The sequence below is a fragment of the Orbicella franksi genome, chromosome 15 (genome assembly GCF_964199315.1).
Source record: "Orbicella franksi chromosome 15, jaOrbFran1.1, whole genome shotgun sequence".
NCBI lineage: Eukaryota > Metazoa > Cnidaria > Anthozoa > Scleractinia > Merulinidae > Orbicella > Orbicella franksi.
The window spans coordinates 16,458,943-16,484,352 of NC_138159.1; the positions used below are offsets into that span (position 1 = coordinate 16,458,943).

The 25,410-nt window shown below is 40.4% G+C and overlaps 2 protein-coding genes across 2 annotated transcripts in view; one reads left to right on the forward strand and one right to left on the reverse strand.

Annotated features, from left to right (window-relative positions):
* The first annotated feature begins 1,254 nt into the window (after positions 1-1,254).
* LOC145469265 (uncharacterized) lies at positions 1,255-9,543 on the forward strand. Its single transcript, XM_081452948.1, has 4 exons — positions 1,255-1,595; positions 5,186-5,538; positions 7,377-7,622; positions 9,221-9,543. The coding sequence occupies exons 1-4, from the start codon at positions 1,255-1,257 to the stop codon at positions 9,541-9,543; spliced, it is 1,263 nt and encodes a 420-aa protein (XP_081309074.1).
* A 4,480-nt stretch (positions 9,544-14,023) lies between these two features.
* LOC145470639 (rab3 GTPase-activating protein catalytic subunit-like) overlaps positions 14,024-25,410 on the reverse strand; it is a 25,775-nt gene continuing 14,388 nt past the window's right edge. Inside the window, exons 17-27 of the mRNA XM_081454452.1 lie at positions 23,316-23,370; positions 22,202-22,618; positions 21,562-21,699; positions 20,970-21,129; positions 20,028-20,182; positions 19,812-19,946; positions 19,446-19,542; positions 18,718-18,818; positions 17,739-17,951; positions 15,759-15,809; positions 14,024-14,943 (exon numbers count right to left, since the gene is read on the reverse strand). Coding sequence (XP_081310578.1) covers positions 14,761-14,943; positions 15,759-15,809; positions 17,739-17,951; positions 18,718-18,818; positions 19,446-19,542; positions 19,812-19,946; positions 20,028-20,182; positions 20,970-21,129; positions 21,562-21,699; positions 22,202-22,618; positions 23,316-23,370 — 1,705 coding nt within the window. The 3' untranslated portion in view covers positions 14,024-14,760. The remainder of the gene's footprint in view (positions 14,944-15,758; positions 15,810-17,738; positions 17,952-18,717; positions 18,819-19,445; positions 19,543-19,811; positions 19,947-20,027; positions 20,183-20,969; positions 21,130-21,561; positions 21,700-22,201; positions 22,619-23,315; positions 23,371-25,410) is intronic.

Genomic DNA, 25,410 nt, shown 5'->3' on the forward strand with positions numbered 1-25,410 from the left:
TGAATTGGCTTAGATTGTATTGAAAGTAACATGAGAACATGAGAAAAAATAATTGAGCCACAACCTCGGGACATTTGAACAACTGGTTTGTTCCAGCCGTACGGCATTTCCAGGTTGTTTTCCGAAAAACTTCTTGTCCGGGGCTAGGCCCTTGGGGGTGGGGGCATGGGCACAGCTGAAATTTACTAATGCATTTCTCTTATGAGCGTAAGATTGAACGCATCGACTTGGTCTAAACAAGCAATGGTGTTACGATTATGCGAACCTCTATTGTTATAATTCTCAAGTGAAAAAGTAACTGTTATTGTCCATTGAAATACCTTATCACATTTCCATGTTTATGTTGAAGAGGAAAAGAAAAAAATAACCGCACCTTCCCTAATAAGCGCCCGCTCTTCAATTAGCACCCTCCCTAGAGTTACCAAAAGTATGAAATAAGCGCCCGGGTCACTAAAATCGAAGCATGAATTATTTGCTTCGTAGGAGAAGAGACCATATTATATCTTAGGAATTCTTAGTTTATATCTACATTTGTACCCATTTTATCCACTCAGTTGACTTGATAATGACGTTAAGCGAACGTCGAAACGTCGTCGTTGTTTTTAAACCAAAATGGTTTTAAGTTTTCCATATTGTCGCAGTGTTTTATAGTTAAATATTTGCTGTTATGCAAATAATCAATCGCTTAATTGATGAACGTTATGATATGAAAAAGAAAATATCATTGTTAACCTTTTCAGTTCAAAATGTTAATTCTTCTTACTGAGCCACACAGTTCTTTTAATGCCAATTCTGAGAGTTTTAAGGTAGATCAGGACAATTTCACTTGGATGATGATTTTCTCTTTTCTCATAACCTGTTTGCTTGATAATATACTGGCATTGTGTTGAGAAATTAGATCTTGATCACTCTCAGGATATAAAGGAGATTTTCAGCAAACCAAAAAAGACGACTTTAATACTCTTTATTGAGTAAAATCGAAATTATCATGAAAACGATTAACAGATAAGCTCGATTGACAGTTGAAGAGATTACCGATTTTTATGTGACGTTGTCAAACTCAGAAATAAAAATTGATGGTTACTTTATTGGCGACACCAACATGGCGTCTCCATACAAAGCTCTATCTACAAATTTGAGAGAAGCATTTCTCGAATAACACAGGTATGAAGAAACAGGCAGACTTAAATCTTTGCGAGGTTGTATATAAATCAATAATCTATCATATCTCAGATTCCTGACTTAATTTATTCCATGGTTAAAATCTTGATTGTTGATGGCATGACAGTGAAAACTAGCAGTACGACTGTAATTACTTTGACCTTTTGTCTCTCGTACTCAGGCGGCCTCGCAACATCTGCAATTCTTGGCAATCTCGATCACAACAAATACTTGGGGAAGCTGATAACTTACTTAGACCCAGCTCTCCCGAGCGTATCGCGGAGTTACTTTGTACGGTGCTGGCATGCAAGGACAGACGGCTCAGCTGCGTCCACATTCCACAGCAACTGTGATGGAAAGGGACCCACAGAGACCATCATTAGAGTTGGGCAATACATATTTGGTGCATACACTGACGTGTCTTGGCGCAGTAAGTATCATAAGATCTAACTATCACCAAGAGCTTGATAAAAACTTGCTTTATTATCTCAGTAAAAGAACAAAAAAACTCAATTATTGTTCTTTTGTTCAACCATTGGTCTTACTCTTTTCTTGTTTAAGAAATACAAGTACTTATTTCAGGTTTAAAACCGATATTAACACGGTTTTTGATGCTGCGCGGCCTTGCTGTTGCGCATAATCGACCTCAAATCACATCCGATGGCGGGCTTAACTCATAAGAAAAATCCTCGATTTCTCTGAAGATCTTTCGTAGCTACCCTGAGAGCAGATTCGCTTCGATCTCATTCGCAGCTCAAAGTATTGTAGCCTGTGAACACAGACGTATTTCCGGCTGCCACTTGGTTCCGCCGAAAATTAACATCTGCGAACCGAGCCAGAAAACGATTTCTGTGACGCAGGAATTCTAAGCCAATCACAGTTTAGCTCAAATGACCACAGAACTACTGCGCGAAGTATCCGATGCGAGGAGCACTCGAGTTTCATTCTATCATGGAATCTGATTGGGCAAGGAGAAACAAAAGTCATTACGTCACAGAAATCGTTTCTTGGCTCGGGTTGGCAGACGTTATTTTTCGGCGGAACCAAGTGACAGCCGGAAATACGTCTGCGTTCGCAGGCTAAAAGTATTGTGACTGGTTGTCCAAACACCCGCAGGGCTGCGAGAACTTAATCTAGCGGCGCCGACTCGCATAAAGCAGACTAGCTTTCGTCTTGAGCAAACTTTTTTTTTAAAAAACCTTAACTTAATCGGTTTCAATCAGGCTACGAGGAGTTCACAAGCTAGAGTGGCTCATTTCAGAGGGTGGCAAAGGGTTCTTGCGTGACGCATGATCGCCCCAAAATTAGCAGCGTGACGCGTGAATTGGACCAAATTAGCGTCGTGACGCTGGACAGGACACCATAACGTCATGCGTGATTTGCTATTTTACAAGCAAGTGATGCGTAATTTGCCAATTAGATTTCCGTGATAAGTGAACGTTCTTTCAACTACAACTGATACCATTCATTCAAAGTAAACAGTAAATAGAATCTTAAAGAGATCAATAAATCGTGGGCCTCTGATGTCTTTGATCTTCGTGGATCTTCATGGTACTATAGGTCCAAGCAATTGTGACAGAATAGGAATAAGTCAATTGAAAACAGTTGAACTTTGCACCAGGACTATGAGCTTAAGAGTTATTTTTGTCCATTTTGTCGACCGATCAGTTTTGGCAGTGCATTAGACCATATCCGAAACCGGCTATCAATCAATCAATCAATCAATCAATCAATCAATCACTCAATCAAGCAATCACTCACTCAATCAATCAATCAATCATCGTATTTAAGGTCTGACACAATGTCGTCTCAAAGCCGGGGAATCCCAAACGGCTGAAAAGATAAGACACCTTAGAGTTTGGTGTCATTTTATGCCGCTCGAGAAGACAGAGAGAGGCTACACAAGGAAAAAGTTTGTGAACCACTTAATGGAGGTCGTGATAAAGACCTAACTGAATTCAAAAGCCACGTTATGTCATCCACAGACATAAAAACCTTGCCGTACAGAAGAGGATTTACAGGGGCAAAGCTTTGACACAAATATTGCATGTACATCAAAGCTTGGCAATTCTCAATTCGTATACAAGATCTCTGTCAACTTAGCCTGTGAATAGGCTCCCGATTGTGTTATAGAGGAAGGAAAGAAACAGGCGGGCGGAATTAGCCCGCCTGTCTGGAGAGGGAAAAATCCCACACCACAAAATTGGCGATGTACTTCCTTTTTTTTACGTGACGCGTGATTGGTGAAAAAAAAATCTCCGTGATGCGTGATTTAATAGAAAAATTCATCGCGATGCGTGATTGGTAACCCCCCCCCCCCCCCCCGCCTTAAATCGCTCGCAGCAATGCACTTCATGTACTGCCGACAAAGAGACTTCCTTGTAGTGCGGAAGGTCATTTGAGAATGAGATACAAAAGAAGTGAAAATAAGGAACTATCTTACCAGTCCACTTTGGTTGTACGCATCCGGAGGACTGACTGAGCGAACGAACTGTACGAATATAGGAACGTATGAACAAACGAACGAGCGAACGAACGAACGAAAGCACGAAAGAACGGGGGAGCAAACGAACAAACAAACGGACAGACGGATGGACGAACAGATGGACAGACTGACGAAGGGACGAACGGACGAAAGTACGAAGAGACGAAAGGACGAACGGGCGAACGGAAGTACGAACGTGCGCACAAATTAAACGAATGAGCAATAGAAGAAACAAACGAACGAAAAAACTTTATTTAAGTGTCTGAAAGCATTTAGCAGAGGGAGAACGCTCTACTAAGAAGGAAAACCTAATTTATTTGAACTTACGTTATGAAAGTGCTGACGACTTATATTACCATTGCATATCCATTCTGGTTTGGCAACCACAACAGTACGGCCTCGAACGTCGATTGAAAAATGAATTTTCTGGTTAATCCAGTTTCATGTATGTTTGTCTCGTACTGTCAATAAGTATGCTAGCCAGCGTTAAGTTCGAAAATCATGTGGCTGTGCAGTTCGTTTTCCAGACCACGCTGAACTTGGTCATTAAGCATTTAATGACTGACCCCAAGAAAAACAGTGAGTTTTGTATCCCCGAGACCCTCAATGTTCCCTCAGACGAAGCCGCAACCTCGTTCCCAGGGTCTGTCATCTTACCGCCCCCTGGAGCGAATCGTTCGCTCTAGGGGGTGGTAAGATGAGAGACCCTGGGAACGAGGTTGGCGAAGTCGAGGAGAACGTTGAGGTCGAGGGGAAACAGAACTCACTGTTTCCCGCGGGGTCAGTCATGAAGTGTTTTGTATACCTCCCAACTCAAAAAAAGAAAAAAAAAAACAGCAAAAAAATTGTTTGCCTGACGTCGGCTGGCACATAAATTTGCTGGGGTTAAAAGGAGCACAACCTGATCATGTGCGAGCCGAAAGTTTAAGTTGTTGTTTTCTTAGGGATTTAGTGAGTTTTGCTTGCCCTTGGGAGTTAGTAAGTTTTGTTCGCCCCAGGGGAGTTAGTGAGTTTTGACCCACCGCACGTGACACCTTTTCCTCCAATCGGAAAACGTATTTCGGTTGGGAGGTATAGCATTTTACGTTGTTGTTTCAATCTTCCAATCGTGACATGCTTATCAATGACGCTGACAGAACAAAACTTAGTTGCATCATATTCTACCAAGTATGAGTCGTGAATCTGAATTAGGTATATTTTCCATAAGAAGTCCTGTTGTAAACCACCGAAAGCTTCCAGAAAGACGATCTCTCTCTGTCAGTCTCCATATTTCTCCCTTGCTTATCTTCTTGCTCCAACTAAAACACTTTTTCGACTATAGAAAGAGTTTCCACCTAGAACGTCGCGATCTCATTTCACTCATTTGAAAATTCAGTCGTTACCAAGGCATATCACGCTTAACCTCCTTGCCAACAGATCCGATCTTCTCGTTGCCTATTTATTTTGTTTTTTCGTTGTTGTTGTTTCTTCTCTTCTAAAGATTACTTTACAATATATGGTAGCTTTATTTCTGTTTTTCTTTTCAACCGAAATGCTTAGAAAGTGTAAAACTTTTGTTTCCAATTCAGGCTCTAGTTGCAGTTATACTTATGCCAGTAAAGCTTTCCTGTTCTCGCTTTACAACAATGATGGATATAATCCCGTCAAACTGACTCAGTATCAAAATCAACAATACGCAATGTATCACTGCTCCAACTACGGACCCACTTTTGGTGCTGGTGGGTATCATGACATCTACATATCGGACAACTCTACGAGCAACTCAGGATCGTATACCACTTGCGGCTATACATACTCCGTTCCTTCAGGATATTCAGCTGGACGTTGTAGCTTTTTCACTGGGAGAATTCTTCATTTCACTCCTACTGACATTGAAGTGTTCTACGAAATAGGTGATTTAAAACAGAACATGCTAACTCTCTTTTAATGCCGTAATCAGGATTCGATTTAGCGCTCTCTTTCAATAAGCGCCGCCTTACAACCCCGGGGGGTACTCCCAGAAAAATTGGGTAGGAGTGTGCGTGGTCCGCTTCCCAAAACCCTTACCCTATTTATGACCAAAATCCGTGATTTTCCCATCCTATTTATGACCTGAAAAAGCAGCTTCTTCTAAAAAGCATACCCAGTTCAAGTGCAAACACCATACCCTATTTATGACCAAAACGGCTGAAAACGCTATCTTTCGGTCCGCGCATACCTATATAGCCCATATAAGGGAGTCTCCTCGCATCCAGATCCCCCGGGTTTACAACAAGCACCCTCATTGCGAAAGTGACAGTGAAGACTTTGACATCGAAGAAATGATAGTAAAGACTGATTAGACAAGTAAACAATGTATCAGTTAATTCCATATGTGCCCATCCCCCCGCAATAGTGGGGCATTTTGCCACAATGTCAATCCCGGGGATCGGGTATCAGCCTTGCACAATTACCCTGGGGCATTTGACCATCTCGCTTTTCCATCTTACATGCAGCCATCGTTAATGAAGGGAAAATGGTTAGGAAACCCGGCAAAGTTCTTTGGGGGCTGACCCAGCACAAAACCTGCCAAAATACAAAAGGTGGTTATGTGTGCTCATACAATTAACCAATAGCAGCATTGCGATTATATAATTCAAGCATAGTCAATGAGCATCAAACAACAGATGTCCTGGGTCAAGGACCTTCAAACATAAATCTTAGCCTGTTGTTTTGTTTGTTTTTTTTTTTCGCTTTTTCGATGTTTACCGGCCTTCATGACCATTTCCTCCTACTGGCTGTGATGCAGCATTGTCGCTTCTTTTAATGACCAGTTTATCGGCAAATACGGTAAGTTTCGTAATGAAAGCGTCTTATTAGGACATAAATAAGACTCTTGATCCTACGGAATAACCTATATTGTTTTTTTCTTCACTATTAAAGTTTAAAAAAACATTGCTAGGACTTTTAATTTGGCCTGAATTGGCTTTGATTGTATTGAAAGTAACATGAGAAACGAAAAAAGAATTAATTGAGCCACAACCCCGGTGCATTTGAACAACTGGTTTGTTCCAGCCGTACGGCATTTCCAGGTTGTTTTCAAAATGACCTAATTCCCGGGGGTAGGCCTGTTGGGTGGAGGGGGCAGCATGGGCACAGCTGGAATTGACTAATGCATTTCTTTCGTGAGCGTATGATTTAACGCATCGACTTGGTCTAAACAGGCAAATGGTCTTATGATTATGCGAACCTCTATTGTTACAATTCTCAAGTGAAAAGTAACTGTTATTGTCCATTGAAATGTCTTATCACATTTCCATGTTTATGTTGAAGAGAAAAAGAAAGAAATAAGCGCGCCGTCCCTAATAAGCGCCCGCTCTCGATTACCACCCTCCCTTGAGTTACCAAAAGTATAAAATAAGTGCCCGGGTCACTAAATCGAACCATGAGATATTTGCTGATATGCAGGTAACCAATCGTTTAATTCGTGAACGAAATGAAAAGGAACATATCACTATTAACCTTTTCAGTTCAAACTGTTAATTCCTCTTACTGAGAGCCATACAGTTTTGAGAATTTGCTGGTAAATCAAGACGGCTCCACTTAGCAGATGATTTCAACTATTTTCATTACCTGTTTGCTTGATAATATATTGGTATTGTTATGAGAAATTAGACCTTGATCACTCTAGCGATTTAATGAATTGAGCAAACCTCAAAAAGACGAATTTGATACTTAAACATACGGGTTTTAAACTCTTTCCTCTATTCAGGCTTAAGTGTGTCTGTCATTCTCGACGGTCTCGATTACAACCAATACATGGGGAAGTTGTTGTCCTTCTTAGACCCAGTCCTCCTGAGTCCAGGGCGTGATCGATTTGTGCGTTGCTGGCATGCCAAGACAGACGGCTCGGCTGCATCGATATTCCACAACAACTGTGATGGAAAGGGACCCACTGTGACCATCATTAAATACGGCAGCTACATATTTGGTGGATATACTGACGTGTCCTGGCACAGTAAGTATCATTCTAGTACTAGTATACTAATGCAAATGCTGTAATCTGATTGGCTGAGCCATTGTACACTATCCGAAGTTTTGAAAGAACATCTAGGAACAAATGGATAATCCAATTTTTGAGAAGACTAAAAGGACGGCAGTTACAGTTTCTTAAATTAAAAATGCTCGAAATTTGTACTTGTTAAGTACGTGTGTACATAACTGCAAATGTCAAATTGACAATTCAGTCCGCACGAATTCTCTAAAGGGTGAAGTTTAATGCTTAGACCGGAAATAACTGGAATCATTATTTGAAGGAAATTTCAGTTAGAATTCTAGTAAAGCAATTGGATTATGACCTCGAGAGTTCTATGAGGTGATATTTGATTCGGCCTTCGGCCTCATGAACTATCACCTCAAAGAAATCTTGAGCTTATAATCTAATTGTTAATTAGAACTATCGTCTCCTTAAGACTTAAAGACTTGAGACTTAAAGAGGCAGTGTCTCGGCTGATATATCCTGTTTTAATAAGTATGACCCGGAGCTTGTTATAAAGGTGCTTATTTGGGGAGCAGGGATGGTGCAGTGGTGAGAGCGCTCGCCTCCCACCTACGTGGCCTGGGTTCGATTCCGGCACGGTGCCATATGTGGGTTGAGTTTGTTGTTGGTTCTCGCCTTGCTCCGGGATTTTCTCCGGGTTCTCCGGTTTTCCTCCCTCCATAAAAACCAACATCTCCAAATTCCAATTCGACCAGGATGGAGGACCTGCATGAAAACCAGCTAAGGCTGATGTGACTTCCTCTCTAAATACTGTAATTTAATACCTTGCACTGATAAGACGAAAAAAAAAGTAGAAATTGGTTCGAGCCAGTACATGTACCCAATGTTTGTTCTCAGTCCTTTGTATAGAACCGCCGGGGTTCCAAACTACGGCAGTTGGCTGTAGTTAGATACGCCCGTTTGGTTTCCTAGGCTTCCAAAAAGATAATGCTGACAGAATAAGACCCAGTTGCATCATATTTCACAAAATCGGAGTACTGAAGCTGAGCTCGGAGAATTTTCTATAGTATGTCCTGCTGTAAACCAAAAGCTTCCAGAAAATCGACCTCTCTTTGTCAGTCTCCAGGCTTCTCACTTGCTTATCAGTCTTGTTTCAACTAAAACACCTCTTCGGCTTTAAAAACAGTTATGTCACCGGCTGTAACCCAGAACGTCGCGATCTCATTTCATGCATTTGAAAATTCAGACGTCAAGAAGGTATATAAACCGGGTATATAAATCCACTAACTTCTTTCGTGTTAGAGCTGTTTTCAATTGAGTGTCGTAAAACTAAACCAATTGCTTACCAATTGGACTACTCAGCCAATCTCAAACCGTAGGGAAAAAGAAGTAATTTCGTGATTACCAGTCGACTCACAATTGAAAACTGCTCTATCACGCGTAACGCAAATTAAACGCTTTTGCCAACAGATCTGATCCTCTCGCTGAATACTGTTTTTTTGTTTCTGTGGATGTTCTCTCCGAAAGAACTCTTTATACAATATTGTTTCTGTATATATCTGTTTCTTTTTTCAACCGAAATGCTCAGAATTGTTAAACTTTTGTTTCCAATTCAGGTTCTAGTTGCGGTTATACTTCTGCCAGTAAAGCTTTCCTGTTCTCGCTTTACAACAAAGATGGATATAATCCTGTCAAGCTGGCTCAGTATCAAAATCGGAATAACGCAATGTATCGCTGCTCCAGCCACGGACCCACTTTTGGTGGTGGTCATGACATCCGCATATCGAACAACGCTTTGGGCAACTCAGGATCGTATACTTATTGCGGCCATACATACTCCATTCCTTCAGGATATTCAACTGGTAGCTGTGGGTTTTTCACCGGAGGCTATGGGTTCACTCCTACTGACATTGAGGTGTTCTACGAAATAGGTGATTAAAAACAGAACATGCTAACTCTCTTTTAATACCGTAATGATTCGATTTAGCCCACTCTTTCCAACAAGCGCCGCCTTACAACTGCCTTATAAGAGTTTTACGAAATAGGTGATTGAGAACAGAATATGCCCACTCTCTTTTAATACCGTAACGATTCGATTTAGCGATCTCCTTCCAAAAAGCGTCCCCTTCCTAACAAGCCCTCCCTATTGATTGTCCTTTTCTAATAAGCGCCCCTATTCCAACAAAAGGCACCATTGAAAAAGTGACATGAAAGACATTGATATCGTAAACACTGATTAGACGAGTGAATGATGTAGTCCGCTTTCTAATCTGAGCGTAATATTACCAAAGACATTGAACTGGACTTATCAAGCCCCGCTTGTTACAGTTGTCAAGTCATTTTACTCGTTATTCTTCAACCGCATTCCCCTGATTATTTCATAAACAGAAATACATAAACGCCCCGTTCCTAAAGAGCGCGCGCCTTCCAATAAGCGCAATTCAATTCAATCGATCTTAATCCACGGATTGAGTTCGATTGGGCTCGATTGAGTTCGATTTCCGAACGTTCGATTGACTATGCTGTGTATATTAGTTGGGAGGTAATCGCGCCGGCCACACTATTAGCTACTATTGGGTCACAGGTATGAAAGCATGGCTCAACAGCTTTCATGTGAATGGTCATACACTAGTATTTGATCCAAACGCAAAAGTGAGAACCACCTTGTACAGCATATACATGTAGTGAACAGTACCACATGAAAGTACCGCTCAATAGCTTACATTTGAATGGTCACACACTAGGGTTTCATCCCCAGACTTAAAAGTTAGAACCACCTTGTACAGCATATAAACAGTACCACATGAAAGTACGCTAAATAGCTTACATTTGAGTGATCACACACTAGGGTTTCTCTCTAGACTTGTTAGAACCACCTTGTACAGTATAATAAACAGTACCACATGAAAGTACTGCTCAATAGCTTTCATTTGAATGGTCACACACTAAGGTTTCATCCACAGACTTAAACGTTAGAACCATCTTGTATAGTATGATGAACGTACCACATAAAATTACTGCTCAACAGCTTGCCTATGCTAGACTTTCATCCATAGATTAATTCTAATGTTAAACTTTGCAAAGTTAATTTTGTGTTAACCCTTAACCCTGAAGTAAGACTCCTTAAGTTACTTTGGCTACTTAACCTAACATAACAGCAGAGTGAAAGAAATCAAACAAAGTAAATACGTTTTCATATATATATGCTATTTCTAAAAGCTATTTCTAAAAGACTTCACTAATTTTATATATATATATAACCAAAAAATGGAGTGAAATGCTCATCTACTACAAAGTGCTCAATAGCTGAACTAGAGCGGGAATAACAGTAAAAACTCAAGAGCTAGGTTATATGGTCATTTAATCGCTACTCCGAGTTTCATGCCTCATGCGAGGCAATCATCAGGCGACTGCCAGAAAAAACGGTTACATTCAAAGATATTTGAAAATACAGAACAATAGAATTACATGCTAGATGTGTTGCGTGTCACGTGTCGCGTCACGCGGGATCTTAATCGCTAATTAGATGATAACATTTTTCAGCAAGAATTTCCTAGCGTGTCTGCAACACGATGCAAGCTCATTTCTGACACGAAAGCCGATCATTCTTTCGTGGGAGTTCAAGTTCGACCAAACTTTCCGCTTTTAATTTCTGGAAATTCCAGTTACGAATGGAACAACGTTTTGCGGAATTTCCGGAGAAGAGAAAGACCTCGGGTGTTAGATACACTCTATATTTTCCAAAATGTCTACGTTCCATTCAATTTTGCTCCCAGAATTCAGTTCGTATTTGGGCAAATTCAGCTTTAAGTTAGTACAACTTGAATTATCTCGAAACTTTCCAAGCACATTTCCACAACATTCGGCCAAGTTTTGAAATTTCTGTAATTTATGGTTGATAAAACGAAAAATCGGTAAATCCCACAGACAAAAAAGTTGGGATACGAAGCAAGTTCTCCCCTCCTCCCACTTACAATGTTCATAACCAGGTGATTTTTTTCCTTTTTGTTGAAAAAAACTCGACATTTTCCAACATTGATTAGAGGGGATAGGGGATACGTGATCCAGCTCAAGTGTCCCAGCTACTTTTGTCCGGAATTGTAGCTCTTTGTAGTAATTATGACAAGTGCTATGAAAGCACTATTTGTTACATTTTTTTCTTATTTACAAAGGTTTTGCATTTAACAACTCAGTTGGGGGGCCCAACATAGGTTTCGCGGGATGAGAGATGAGAGTAAAAATGAACGCGGAATACGGGATGACAGAACTTTTAATGGCGAGATGCGGGATAAAAATATTTCGATGAGAACGGGATGTGCTATTTATGACAGACGGGCTGCGAGATAGTCCTAAGAGCGACGGCGTGATGCGAGATCGACGGCGGGATGCGGAATGCAAAGAGGTAAATTACACATTACAGACGTTACACAGAGGAACTGCGACTCTTACCAAGCGGAATCGAGATAACATTCCGATCCGAGCGGGATGGTGCGATTGAGCTAAAACTAGTGGCGGAATGCAGGATTGAAAAAACCTATGCTGGACCCTCTTAGTTAGTGACCGGAAGTTTTGCGAGTTGGCTTCATGAGGTTTAAACTTCCGCCGAAGGTTTAAGGTTGCAGTATACAGCTATTTCAATTAACGAGGTCGGCCAAAAGCTTTGAGCTTTCTTTCTCTTCAGACTTCTGGAAACAATGTTATTGTCGCCACACTTAATTTTAGAATTTTTAGCTAAAAGTCGTTTTATAATAGTGAAAGAAAAGCTACAGAAAAATGGTCTCATGAGTGGAAAATCTAATGTATCCTGGTCAATACTTCACGTGCAAAGACACAAATTCGTAGATTTCCTCTACACCAACATGCAAATTTCCGACAAATACCCCGACTACCGTTAGGTCTTGTCGCGAAGACTTAACGCCTTCATCTAACAACGTTGACTGAAATAGCTGTAAACGCAAAACTCCCAACGGCATCGTAGTCATCACTATATATTCAATACGTTTTTGCAGTGTTTAGCTTTGTCAAGCTTAACACATTGATATTTAAATAGAATTATCATGATTATCATTTATTTAGTGGAACCTCTCTTTAAGCCTGGGCCAAACGACAACGACAGAAACGACAGCCGCCTTCTGATCACGAGAGTTACACGAGAGCTTTTTTGTTTTCAACTCTCAGCGAGTGTGGGCAAAACGGGATAAAACTCTTCGTGACCCGCTAGAAAACTTTGAGTAGGTTCAAATTCGATAGGAATATACGAGGGTGAACGTGAGTCCCCGATAACGCACGAAGGTTGACGAGAGCCGCCATGCAAGAGTTTAAGAGAGTCACTGAAGCCCCGTCCACACTGCGCCAGGGGAATTTGAAAACGCAGCTTTATTTCTACGTTTGGGCGTGCCGTCTACACTAATCCGTCTCGAAAACGGAGCTTTTCGAAACCGGACGAATTGAAAACGCGGGCTTTTCGTTTTCGTGTGGACGGAAAACATTTTGAGGAGCTTTTCGAAAACGATTACGTCACGATAATCACGTGATTTCCCTCGCCGAGTTTCCTCAAACACAAATCCAAAATGACCGGTGAATGTTACGTTTTTAAATTCCTCCAGCGTATTTTGCAGAAAACATTTGATGCGTTTCAGAATGAAACCTCCGTTTTCAAATTTCTACGGCGTAGTGTGGACGGGGCATGAGGCGTATATGACTTTCAAGCCAGGCGAGACTCAATGTCTGTTGTCCTTTGGCGCGGGCCCCCTGAGGACCAAAAAAAAAATTGGTGTTGTAGAAAGGTGGCCTCAATTGTGTGGAGGCCATTAGATAAGATTCGCTGTGCTTGTTTAAAGAGTTGTAAGCTTTGTAAGGTCAATGTAAATAAGCTGTAAAACTTTAAAGTAATTAAAACTGAATAAAACGGTTACTCATTCTCTCCAGTTGATTTAGTATCGCGCGATTTTCGCGCACTGCCTGTCAAATATCGTACATTTATTATTTTTTTTAATACGGTGTATCTGCACTAAAAATTTCCCGCTGTTAAACTGTTGAGAGAAAAAAAGATGCACAGTCGTAGCGCTTTGGCAGAAGATTTTTTATGCATCGCGGAGTAGAAATGAAGAAAATGGTAAAGAGAACTACAAAACACACCCATGTTTCATAAACGATTTTCTCTTTTACAGATATTTGAAATAATTTCCCATTAAAATATTTTTCCCTGTGCTAACTACAGGTCCTTTGAACAACCGTTTGCCTTGTTGCTTACAACCATTTACTTTTCCATTTAGGAAGACTCCAGCCTCATCTAAGCTAACAGATTGTTAACTTTTTCAGTCTTATAACATTGTATCTGATTGTCCCGTGGTCACTGCCAAAACAATTTTATAGTCAAAGCATGAATTTGAGCCACAAACACGAAACGCTAAACGCGAGGTGTGGCGGAATTCTTTGTGTTCATGGGGTGTTATACTTTGACGAGAATTGAATGACATTGGTACAACCACAATGCAGTCCAAGGTTATAATTTTTTTTTTTTGAAAAACAAACAGCACTTCATGGAGGTACTGTTCGATAGCTTTCATTTGAATGGTCACATACTGAGGTTTCATCTACAGAATTAAATGTTAGAACCACCTTGTACAGCATAATAAACAGTGACACATGAAAGCACTGCTCAATAGTTTTCAATTGGATGGTCACACACTAGGGTTTCATCCACAGACTTAAAAGTTAAAACCATCTTATACAGAATAATAAACAGTGACACATGAAAGTACTGCTCAATAATTGGTCTCATTAGAGTTTCATCTACAGACTTGTCACTACATTAATCGACTCCAGGTTAAAAAACTGACTCAAGGTTTAACGCTAGGAACGGAAAGTTAACAAGCTGAAGCCAGACCGAATTATCAACTTCTAAATTCTACTTGCAATACTAATAACCTAACAAGACAAGTAACGAGAACAAGGAAAAACAATTAGTCAAGATGTAACGAAAAATTCTCAGAACTAAAGATCAAAGGAAACGTATGAAAATCAGTGAGAAGGATATCAAGCCTTTAGTGTCGAGTGACTGGTTAACTGATGGTAAGAAGAGGCCGTGGGTTCTCTGATCCGGGGAGGGAGCATAAATAATATTGAGTTTTAATCGATTCTCAGTCGTTTTGTGTCATTGGAAAATGACATCATCGGTAAATGCGCCTGCAAGTCTGAAATCGTCATTGGTCAGCACACAATACATTCTTTGCGGACAAGAACGTGACGAGGGTCGGGGACGGGGAATTGTTGTTCTCAAAATGTACTCCCGACCGGTAGGGGGTGGGAAGTCTTGGAATGGAGGAGCTGGTCGACGCTGTGGGGAAAGAAAAAGCGAAAGTGAGGAAATATGCGGAGAGAACAGACTTTGATAAGTTTCTGTAAAAGTTGAGGCACGTTACTGGTAAATGGAATGAAACTTAGAAGCAGCATGTTGTGTACCAAGGAAGAAAATATCTGATAAACTGTTATCCAGTAACACGCCTTGTCAGGCTCTTAACTCCTCTGTATATTTACGAATGACATAAATCGGCTTTGACAGAAAAGCCGGAAGTGGAAGTTATCGGTGCTCAATTTTCTTGCGCCAGTCAGGTGACTCTTGAAAAGATCACGAGGGTCTCAATGGGCTTAACCGTTAGCCGTAAAACGGGCCAAAAATTTAGCCCTTAGACGTAAAAATTGGAAAATTTTAACCGTTAGCCGTAAAAGATACTAACCATAAAAAAAATTAGCCACGAAAGTGAAAATCTCAAGATCTCTTGCCAAGACTTTTTTTGTCTTGTCAGTGTCTTGTGGCTTGTAAGCTATACTAATCTACAATTCACGAGTTTAATAATAATACCTTTTTCCAGCCTGGAATGGTTCTAAAACCATAAATTTTTAACGGTTTTACACTTGAAAGAAAAGTTAATTTTTAACATTTAAATTTTTAAAATAATGGTTATTAAATGCTAAGATTTCTGTTAACCATAAAGAAAATAAATTAAGCGTTTACGGTAAAAGCCAACACCCCATTGAGACCTCATCATTATTTCGGTATTATATGGGTTGTAACCTTTCCTATAGGATGAAGTGTACTTCTCCGTCTAGATACCTTCTCGATGAAACTTTCTACTCTGACAAATAACTCACCGGTTGATTTGAAGATGTGTCGTCGTCACTAGCAAACTGCATTTTCGCACTCTGAAGGAGAAAAAAAACAAAGCTACCGTTAAGAACGAAAAAGGCCTCATCTGTAAAATGTAAATTTATCCCCTTTGCCTGTGTTTATATACTAACGCAATTTTACGTCGACTGGTCAAAAAAGACTCAGGGCCAGGTTGTTCGAAGCTGGACTAAGGTTACACAGCACTTTGAGAGGGCTACTTTTGTCGAATTTTTTCTTTTTAAATTAACAAAAAGGTTTCTATATAATCTAACATTTCCCAAAAAATGAAAGTAAAATCTTAAAACGTGCGCGAGTTATTTAGACAATTATTCACGCTATTATTGCCTTGGAATTCCCGCGAAAATCGTTTCGCTCGCTATGAACGCTAGGGGTGCCTTAGTTTCACTGGCTGGCGCCACATTTTGTTGACATACATCCGAGTAAAGGCGTGACATGTTTACAACTGTTCAAACGGCGAAAACTATTGTTTAATACTGTAAGTTTGCGGGTCTATAAAAAGATAACCAATAAGAATACGGAAAAACCCTGACACCCTCTGGGGATGCTTGCTGATTAACACTGTGCACTGTAAACATTACTGCACGGGTTTGATACTCGATTAATTCAGCCGAATGACAATCAGTTGTTTCCCGTTTCCGGGCTTCTTTCTTCTCAACAAAGGCACGGCCAAATTAGCGGATACTTTTTTCTTCGAATTCTACAGTGCATAACCTTTCTTTTATATATAGTTTGTGATAGTTTCCTTAAAAACAACGCCGGTATGATTTTTTTTCTGAAGGACATCCGCGAAGGTATTGGTAACCTTAAGCTAACCCAGGATTAGCGGGAATTTTGATTTCAGTTTCGTAACTTTTCTGTGAGGTTTCCTCTTTATATTGTTTGTCCTTCAGTGCTGAGTTGAATAAATCTCAAACTATACAAAACATAGACGCTGAAAAGAATGTTTAAACAAGAAAAATTAATACTTTGGTTAACTTTTAGTCCTGGGTTAGCGTTGACCGGCTTTCCAACAACCCGGCTCAGGTCTATCAAATACAGCTGCAAGAGGTCAGCGTAACCCACCAATCAGAATTCGAAGCAAGTATAAGACTGATAGCAAGCGCGGGAAAACAAAGTAACGGGTGGCAGGCGCGAGAAAACCTTTAACTGGCAACAAGCGCGGGAAAATGTGTAACGGAAGGCAAGCGCGGGAAAACATGTACCTGTTGACAAGCGCGGGAAAAACTATAATGGAAAACAGGTAACGGGCGACATGACCCGCGAGAAAAAATGCCACAGATCACAAGTGCGGGAAAACCTGTATGGGATGGCTTGCGAAGACATAAACCGACACGAGAAAAAATGCGGGTCGGAAAACCAAGTATTGGGTGGCAAGCGGGGTAAAAGATGAAACCTGTGATAAACGTCGGAGATCGCATTAGATAACAACTTTATTGATAGAAGAGATAACAATGCACCCTAATTGGTTGAAGTACGTTGTAAGAGCTCAACAAACGCGATAAAAGTTGTTCAGCTAGAAAATCACGAGAAGATCTTTATAAAAAGTTCTACAAATCTGCGATAGGAATTTCAAGTAATTAGTACAGTCCACTTTTGTTAAAGGAGCTGAGTCAAGGTATTTTGAGTTACACCAAAGAGATAACAATAAACCATAAAGGAACAAGGATAGTTAAGGATGGAGAAGACAAACACGGGTTATAAACGACGAACTTGAAAAATTTTGGCTAAACTTTTCAAGATACGCGAACGTGACGTAGCTCTTTTAAAAACGACACCTCGTCCGTATCGAGCAAGTAAATGAATGAGTTAGGGACCAAAAGCGGTCCTTAGTAACGAGGTGTCCATGAAGTGGAGTTTAACTATAGTAATAGTGAAGAAACGCAGAGCTATGGAGAAAAAAAAGGGTCCAATATCACTGTTACCACTGGAAAAACCAAACAAACCTCTTGTTTGGCGAACAGTCGGTGGATTACTCTTCCAGCTGGTCCTCTACCGGCACCGATAACTTCCACTTCCGGTTTTTCTGTCAAAGCCGACAAGAATTGTTCAACGTCCTTGTCTCTTCCTTTTTCCGAGAGTGCATCTTGAAATTTGAAGCGCAACGAATGGGCACGAGCAATTGCCAGTTCTGACAGCTTCAGTTGTTTTACAAATTCCTAAAACAATAGATAATTTTTTACGTGGCTATCATCTTCTGTGCAGCTATGCTACAAGGTAAAGGTTTTAATTGCATTTTAGACTACGAGTAGTACCTCTTTCGCTTAGTCCGACGAGCGAGATCGTAAATAACCAGCAAGGAAACAATGGCTGCGCGAAACCCTGGGTACGCGCGGCCGTTTTCTTCCTCGCGTTTTTCTTTCGCGTCACGCACGATGGACTAAGAGAAAGAGGGACTACTCGTAGTCTAATTTCATTTTGACAACTTTGTTCGTGTCTCGGTTGATCTTCTCGAACGAAAAACCGCACGAGCAGCTTTTTGGGCTTCTTTTTGATGGATTTCCAAACTTCTCAGCCAATCAAAGAGTGAAAACCCGCATGCTCAACTTTGTGACATCTTTTTGATGGTTTTTCCAAACTTCTCAGCCATCCAAAATGAAAACAATCACACGTGCAACGTTTGACATCTTAGGGAAGTAGTATGTTTCCTATGTGACATGAAAACTGGTCCTGCTGCACCCCTCAACAGCATCAAAGCTCTACCCTTTGATAAACTCAATATTAAACAGCACAACAGTAAACAACTCTCCACAAAGGCATTAACAAGATCAATTCTTCTGCATCCATTGTAAACCAAACACCTACGTCTCTTAAATTTTACAGAAACCCAGAACTTAGTCAGAACAAGGGTTATTCGTGATTTATTCAAAACTAGGAAATAAATTAACGTTACGGTAACACGTTTATCCCTTGTTCAATTCGTACCTCACAACGAGGCAAATCTCGTGGCATTTCCCAAGATAACTTGCTGGCGTTGCTAAGTACTTCGTCCAGAACAGATGACACTGCAGGGATGTCTCGTGCACCTGGCAAAAGAGATGAAATCAGTTCATGGCAGGCTGTAACGAAACCTGTTTTATTTTGTTCTGTTATTTGAACTGAATTTTGCACGTTATTATTCGGAAACCTCCTTACTGAGCGACAGCGCGGTGAGCAATCTCTCGTCCCGGAGCCCGCCACGATCCTTTTGATTAGGACCAAGAAATCGAGAGCTCTGGGATAATTTTGCTATGCTCTTTCAATATTCAGAACTAAGATTATTGTAGCTCTAACAGAAACTAAATCGCTAGTGCTAATGAGGCAAACATAAACAAAGATTCGCCTACACAACAATCCAACTGATCTTGGGATTCTTAACAAAATGCTGTATTCAAATCAATATATGAAATGTTATTATTGTATTATTTGCAGCATTTGTGTTGTCCATTAAATGGACAACACAATTTATAGTGTTCACAATAAGCAATAGCCTCCTACACAGACGCCCTTGTGCCTCGTCACGCACTCCTCCCCAACGGCGAGAATGTTCATTCAGAAGACGTGGGAGAAGAAAGATTGCATGACTAGCCCACAGAGCGTATGCGCAGGAAGCTCCAATAAACATAGCAGAGTTCAATCCAACGAGACATAAAAACAGTCATTGTTTTGCTTACCCGTTGTCTCTATACGAAGAACTGCCGCGTGCAGCAACACAGGAAACAACTGGAAAGCGACTTGAGCAGGCTTGAGACCAGCGAGAAAGTGCAACACCTACCAAGGTAACACGGGACAGTTAAAACAAGTCTATTGGCGGTACAGATGTAGTTAAGTGCTAAACTTACGTTTATAGATTTTATTTTACATCTTTAGTCGGAAAATCTTCATTTTCGAGTTCCCCATAACTCACTCTGTTTGCCCTCCAAATTTCCATAAACTAGTGGGAGGTGTGCATATTCCCAAGAGCAATTCATCACAATAGTTTATGCAAAATTTGGGGGACAAACAGAATGAATTGGAAAATAGAGAATGTCAGATGATACCTTTTCAGCTTCCTTAGTTTCGTCAAAGAGTCGTTTCTGTCTGCGGACTGGAACCGAGCGAGCACTCTGCCATACCTCCACCCACATATTGCCTGGAATACGCATGCGTAGGCTTAGGTGTCCCTCCTCTCGCCACTATGAAAAGCAATGATAACGAAAGTGCAATTTGATCTTTTGTTGTCATACAGCTCACAACAGGTTATACGGGCTACGTACCTTGCACAGGGGTTGTAGTTCTTCTACATGTCCAGCCTTCGCTTCATCCATTAGAGTCTTCGCGCTACTTGTCTGTTTACTCGGCGAGTCATCGTCTGGTATCTCGATGTCTTCTGTATCCCAGCCTTCCTCTAACGAGCTTTCACTGCTTACAGCTGAACAAAATAAAACAAAAACAACATCATTAAGAACAAAACGAAAGAAAAAAATCGGTGCGGCCTTGCTTACATTGACTGTCCTCAACGTAACCCGAAGAAATCTCAAGACCAACCACTACCAATAAACTACAATCAAAACAGGCCGCGCAGGAAACCACGTGACGGGTATTAAGAGCGGAAAAGCTAAACATGTAAAGGGTTGCAAGCGGTAAAACATGTCCGGAGTGCAGACTAGTGCAGGACGCGGGAATGTACATAAGGGGATGCCAGGCGCGGGGAAGCGTGTGACGAGTACGAAGCGCGGGAAAACTCGTCACGGTTTCCAAGGACGGAAATTACACGAGATTACCTGTAATGAATACCAAGGGCGGGAAGACATGTAACAAGAGCCAAGCACAGGAAAATTCTAACCTAAGGTCCCCGCCACACAACTGCGTTTTCGTATGAAAACGCATTCTCTTTGATACTTTTTCACCTATCGTCCACACTAAAACGACCGAAAACGCTGACAAAAACGGTTTCAAAAGTGGGGCCTTTTGAAAACGCATCGTTTTGAAAACGCTCTGTTTCTAGTGTGGACAAGTGAAAACGGAGGCTTTTGAAAACGGTGCCGAGAAAAGCGTCATATACTGTCGTTTCCATCAGCGTTTTCGGGCGTTTTAGTGTGGACGACAGGCGAAAACGTAACAAAAAGTGTGCGTTTTCATACGAAAACGTATTTGCGTGGACAGGTGAAAACAAACCGAAAACGATAGTGAGGGCGAAAATATTGTTATCTTTATACCTGTTACGATAGTGGCGCTTGATTCTTCGCTTCGTTTATTAGTTTCCTTTCTAAGCCTTCTCAACTCTTCCATCTCCTCTTCTGTCTCGGGGCCTGGTATCCAATCAAACGGCGAGTACCATCGTACAAAATCTTCTAATAAACAGCCAGGATTTGCCGCCTGATGAGAAAAATACAGATCAGGAGCGGAAAGAACGTTTCTCCCATCCCATGTCAGCGCTTTATTAAAGGTTTCTGTGACATAAACCGACTAGGCTAAGAAATTGAGAATTTCTTATGTTGTCTCAACAATCTTCTAGTATCTGTTTATAAACAAGGTTGGAGAAAGGTTTTGACTATGATTTACCATATTTAAATTAATTAACGTTTCAACTACCTTACTTTGTGGAGAGAACAAACAACGGCCATTTCCTAGTTAACTTGTGCCTCTGTTTCAAAATGAGTCCTCCTGCAAAACCTGAGTTTGATTAGCATGAAAATGAACCCGTAAGGGAAACATATTTTCATATGAATAGTTCCGCACGAAGACTCGTTTTGACAAAGAGGCAAAAAGTGACTCAAAAATGGCCTATTATGGGTCCTTATCCTTTACCTTAAAAGCCTCCATGTCGGAGAGCAGAGAAGCGCACTGCATTTGAGCCCTTACGCGAGCTCCTTCTTCAGAGGTCCCTAATTGTGTGAGGATTTCAGCTTGTTCTTCTAGCATGTCTTCTGTCATTGGTGCTGGTTCCTAGCTCCAGAAAAAGGGAAACGAAATAAATAATTACAAAGGAAGCTAAACGAGTCACCCAAACACGAAGCCGCATCTATTCAGTTCTCGGTAGAGAATACTAATTAGATAATGAGACATGAATAATCATCGCAGTTATGTACACATCTTATGCAGCTGTGAAATTCAAGCATGAAAAAAATAACTGTGATATCTCACGATTTTTACCGACTTAACTAAGTGTAGATGTAGATGTAGAATAAGATCATTCATGTCTTTACATCTTTCTCCGCAGTTCAAAGGTACGATCTCACATATGTTCACTTGCAAAACTAATCAGCTGAACAATTTTGTCATTTTCTGAACGACTGAAGTGCAAACACGGCACGCTGTTTTGCCGGAGAAATAAACCCTCAAAATGGCAGTTTGGCAGTTCATGCATTACATACAATTTCATTTTCACCAGCCATTCCTAACGTTAAACAGCTTAATTCTAAGCCACGATTATCAGCAACAAACCTACCTGAGTGATTGGAACTAAGAGCGGTTCTCCAGAAACGAGAAGTTTTAAATCCCCAAACGGTTCCTTGGCTCCTTCTCTTCTAAATACTAACGAATTATTATCAATGTTATCTTCATTCAAGTCATTGTCTGTCCTTTTTGTATTTTTTACATCCTCTGCATTGCTTCTACTGTCTTTGTCAACTTCATCTTGGCTTTCAACGGCTTCGAAAAATTCGTCATCATCCGAAAAACTCGACTGCGATTCTAAACTTTCCATTTGAGCGTTAGAACTACTTTTACGTAAGCCTACATTTTCTGAATTTGAATCGTTGCTTTTAGTTCTTGTTTCGGAGGTTTTGTTGACGTTAGTTGAAAACTGTAGGTTTGCTGCTCGAATCTTGGAAAGCCGTTTTCTCTCGATACAGCAGTTAAGCATCTGAAAAGAAAAACATTGAGAAGATAGAATTAATAACCGATTCAAACGAAGCACAAAGACACCACATAGTCGAACATTTTCCTTCATTCGTTAACTGAAGAATACAAATCTAACTTGGGCAAGATATCAAAATGTGTCGGCTTTCACGAATTTTCCCGCGCTTGGCAGCCGTTGCTTATTTTTCCCGCGCTTGGCACGGTTGCCTTTATCTCACTGATCTTTAGGGACGGATTTGAGGGGGTGGTGGGCAATTTCAAAACCAAACTTCGTGCACAGCAAAAACTACTGAAAAAAAATCGTGCAAGGGGAGTTACGGGAAAAAAAATCGAGCACTTAAGTCCTTTCTTCTATCTAGGTCCTGTTTTTTATGTATAAAAAATTGTTGCACAACCTAAAGGTGAGAAAAATATTTCATGCCCCAGTAAATTGCCCAACCACCCCTTATATACTCCGCTAGATATTTCTATATCTGTACTCTGTAGCATTACAACCAGTATTACAACTTAATGTCAAAGAGAAACAGTCTTTCTGGCAAATCTCTAGAAAATGTATTAGTTTTTAAATTTATGACAAATTTGGACGCAAGGTAGAACTTTTTGATCTTTTAATTAGCTTACCTACTGGAACAGAGAACAGCGGATTCATAAAATCACTACTCGCGAAGCTAAAAATTTACAAGGGAGAAACACAAACAAACCTGTAACTTTTGATGAATTAAACAACTTCCAAGATTGGGGGGTTGTAATTTTAATCTGTGTAATGATACAAATAAAAAGCGTTTTTATTAACACTCGATTTCTTTTGTGATTTTGGTTTAAGGTTACAGTATACCTTCAGATCGGCAATTTTCTTCAAATTTGGATTTTTGGTTCAAAGTAATGGTCGAAGAGTAATCTCTAATTTCTGAGAACAAAATTGAAAAAAACTCAATATTGGCGGAGAAATGGAGGTTTTACGTTACGGCCGGAAGTAAAAGTTCCCTCTTGATTGACAGCCCTATAACGTGTACGCAATCAACCGAGACTACTTTCGCGGGAATATATGGATACCACGAATTGGCTGGCTACTCAGATCCAAGCATTTTTCGTATTAGATGTAATTCTATTAAGTTATAAGTAAACATGGACCACGGAAAACTCTGTTTACCAGTTCGAAAAAGCGAAGAACGAATGAAAACACATCAATGAGTGAAGAAGCGAAAGTTGGCCTCGCGGATGAGGCTATAGCTATTGTATCAAGCGGGCAAAAAGATCGAGTCAAGAGTAGAGAAAGATTCTGTAAAAATTTGGGAACTCGACAGCTATAACAGCGACGTTTACATTGACTCTTTTGTTGAGTCCGATACCGATGAATCGCCCAACTCATTGAGATCCATTGGAATATTATCCATGCACATTTGCTCCACCGCGCTTTCTTTTGTTCAGTTTGTTCTCGTCGCCCAGCCACTCTAGCGTTCGTATCCTTTTACGTCTTCCCCATTTTGCCAGACCAGCGTCAAGAAAAACCGAGCTATAGAAAAATTATCTCTCCGCCTTGAGCGCATTGCGAAACACAAGGGCTTTTTTGGGGTTCACGCGTAAATTTCACCGCGAGTTAATGGTAGTAAATTTTCCAAGCGCTGATTGGCTCAGTGATCTGAGAAACCAGTTGAAGGCGTTTGTGGGCGGAGTTTGTTTGCGAAGCAAGAGATTTTTCTTAGCGCTGTTTTCTCCAATAAATTTTTTCGCTTGAAGCAGACACTTTAAAGAGTTACAACTCAAAGGGGATTTGTTTGATTGCCCTCAAATTTGGATAGTAGCTAGATTAACATATAAAAAACAAAAACGTGTCTGCGAATTGTTTATTTCGAAATATTTTTTTCTCCGAGAACAATTTTTGTACGATCACTTCACATTTTTTAAATCCTATCTTGAAAATGTTCTGTAACTTTTTACTGCAATTGAATGTGGCAAAACGCAGACACCCTTTTTTAGCGCTTTTTGTCCTGAAACCGAGGAAAAAAATAAATTGGCGAAAAACAAAATTCGCTTTGACTTGTAGCTTCCAAAAGGTGATTAGGACGCTCGCATTTAGTGGCCGTGAAAAAATCGGCACTTCATTTTATTTCAAAATTTTTGGTATGGTTTGATAGCCAGCTCTATAAGCTTTAATTTGATATAGGGGTTTAGGTATCTACAGCTTAAACCGGACGCGCTACATCGCTTGGACGTGAGACACCCCTGAAGGTATACGGTAACCTTAAAAAAAAGTACCTCTAAGGGTGTTTAGCCTCAAAAGGTCCTCAAAAGGAGAGCTTCTGTGGTCTCTTTTAATGGTATTGAGCCGAAAAAAATATGGCAGGAGATAATTTGTTGTTTTAGAATTGGTACTTCTTAGGGGTGACAAAATTTCAAGCCACGCCCACAAAACAGGATCTTTGTACCTCTTAGGGGTTTTTTTCAAAATTTCCGATGAGCTCCCCCGTCCTTTTTAGGTGGGAGTCCCCTTCCCCCTGGGGCAGGGTTGGAAGGTTGGTTTAAATGCCAATGTTCAGGAAATAAAGTTGTCGATGAATCGATCACTAAGAGTCAGTTCTTCATTTTTTTTTTTTTTCATTTTCTTTTCTTAAAAGTAATATATCCTTGGAGTGAGAAAAAAGTCATAGTTTTTACTGTATATTGTATTAAATGTAGTCGCATTTCCAGTTATTCAACACTTGTCCATAGATCAAAACGATACTTAATAACCTGCAATGCAGCTATTCTTTCTCTGCATCCTTATTTATTTTACGTAACAAAAGTGGAGCATGTTTC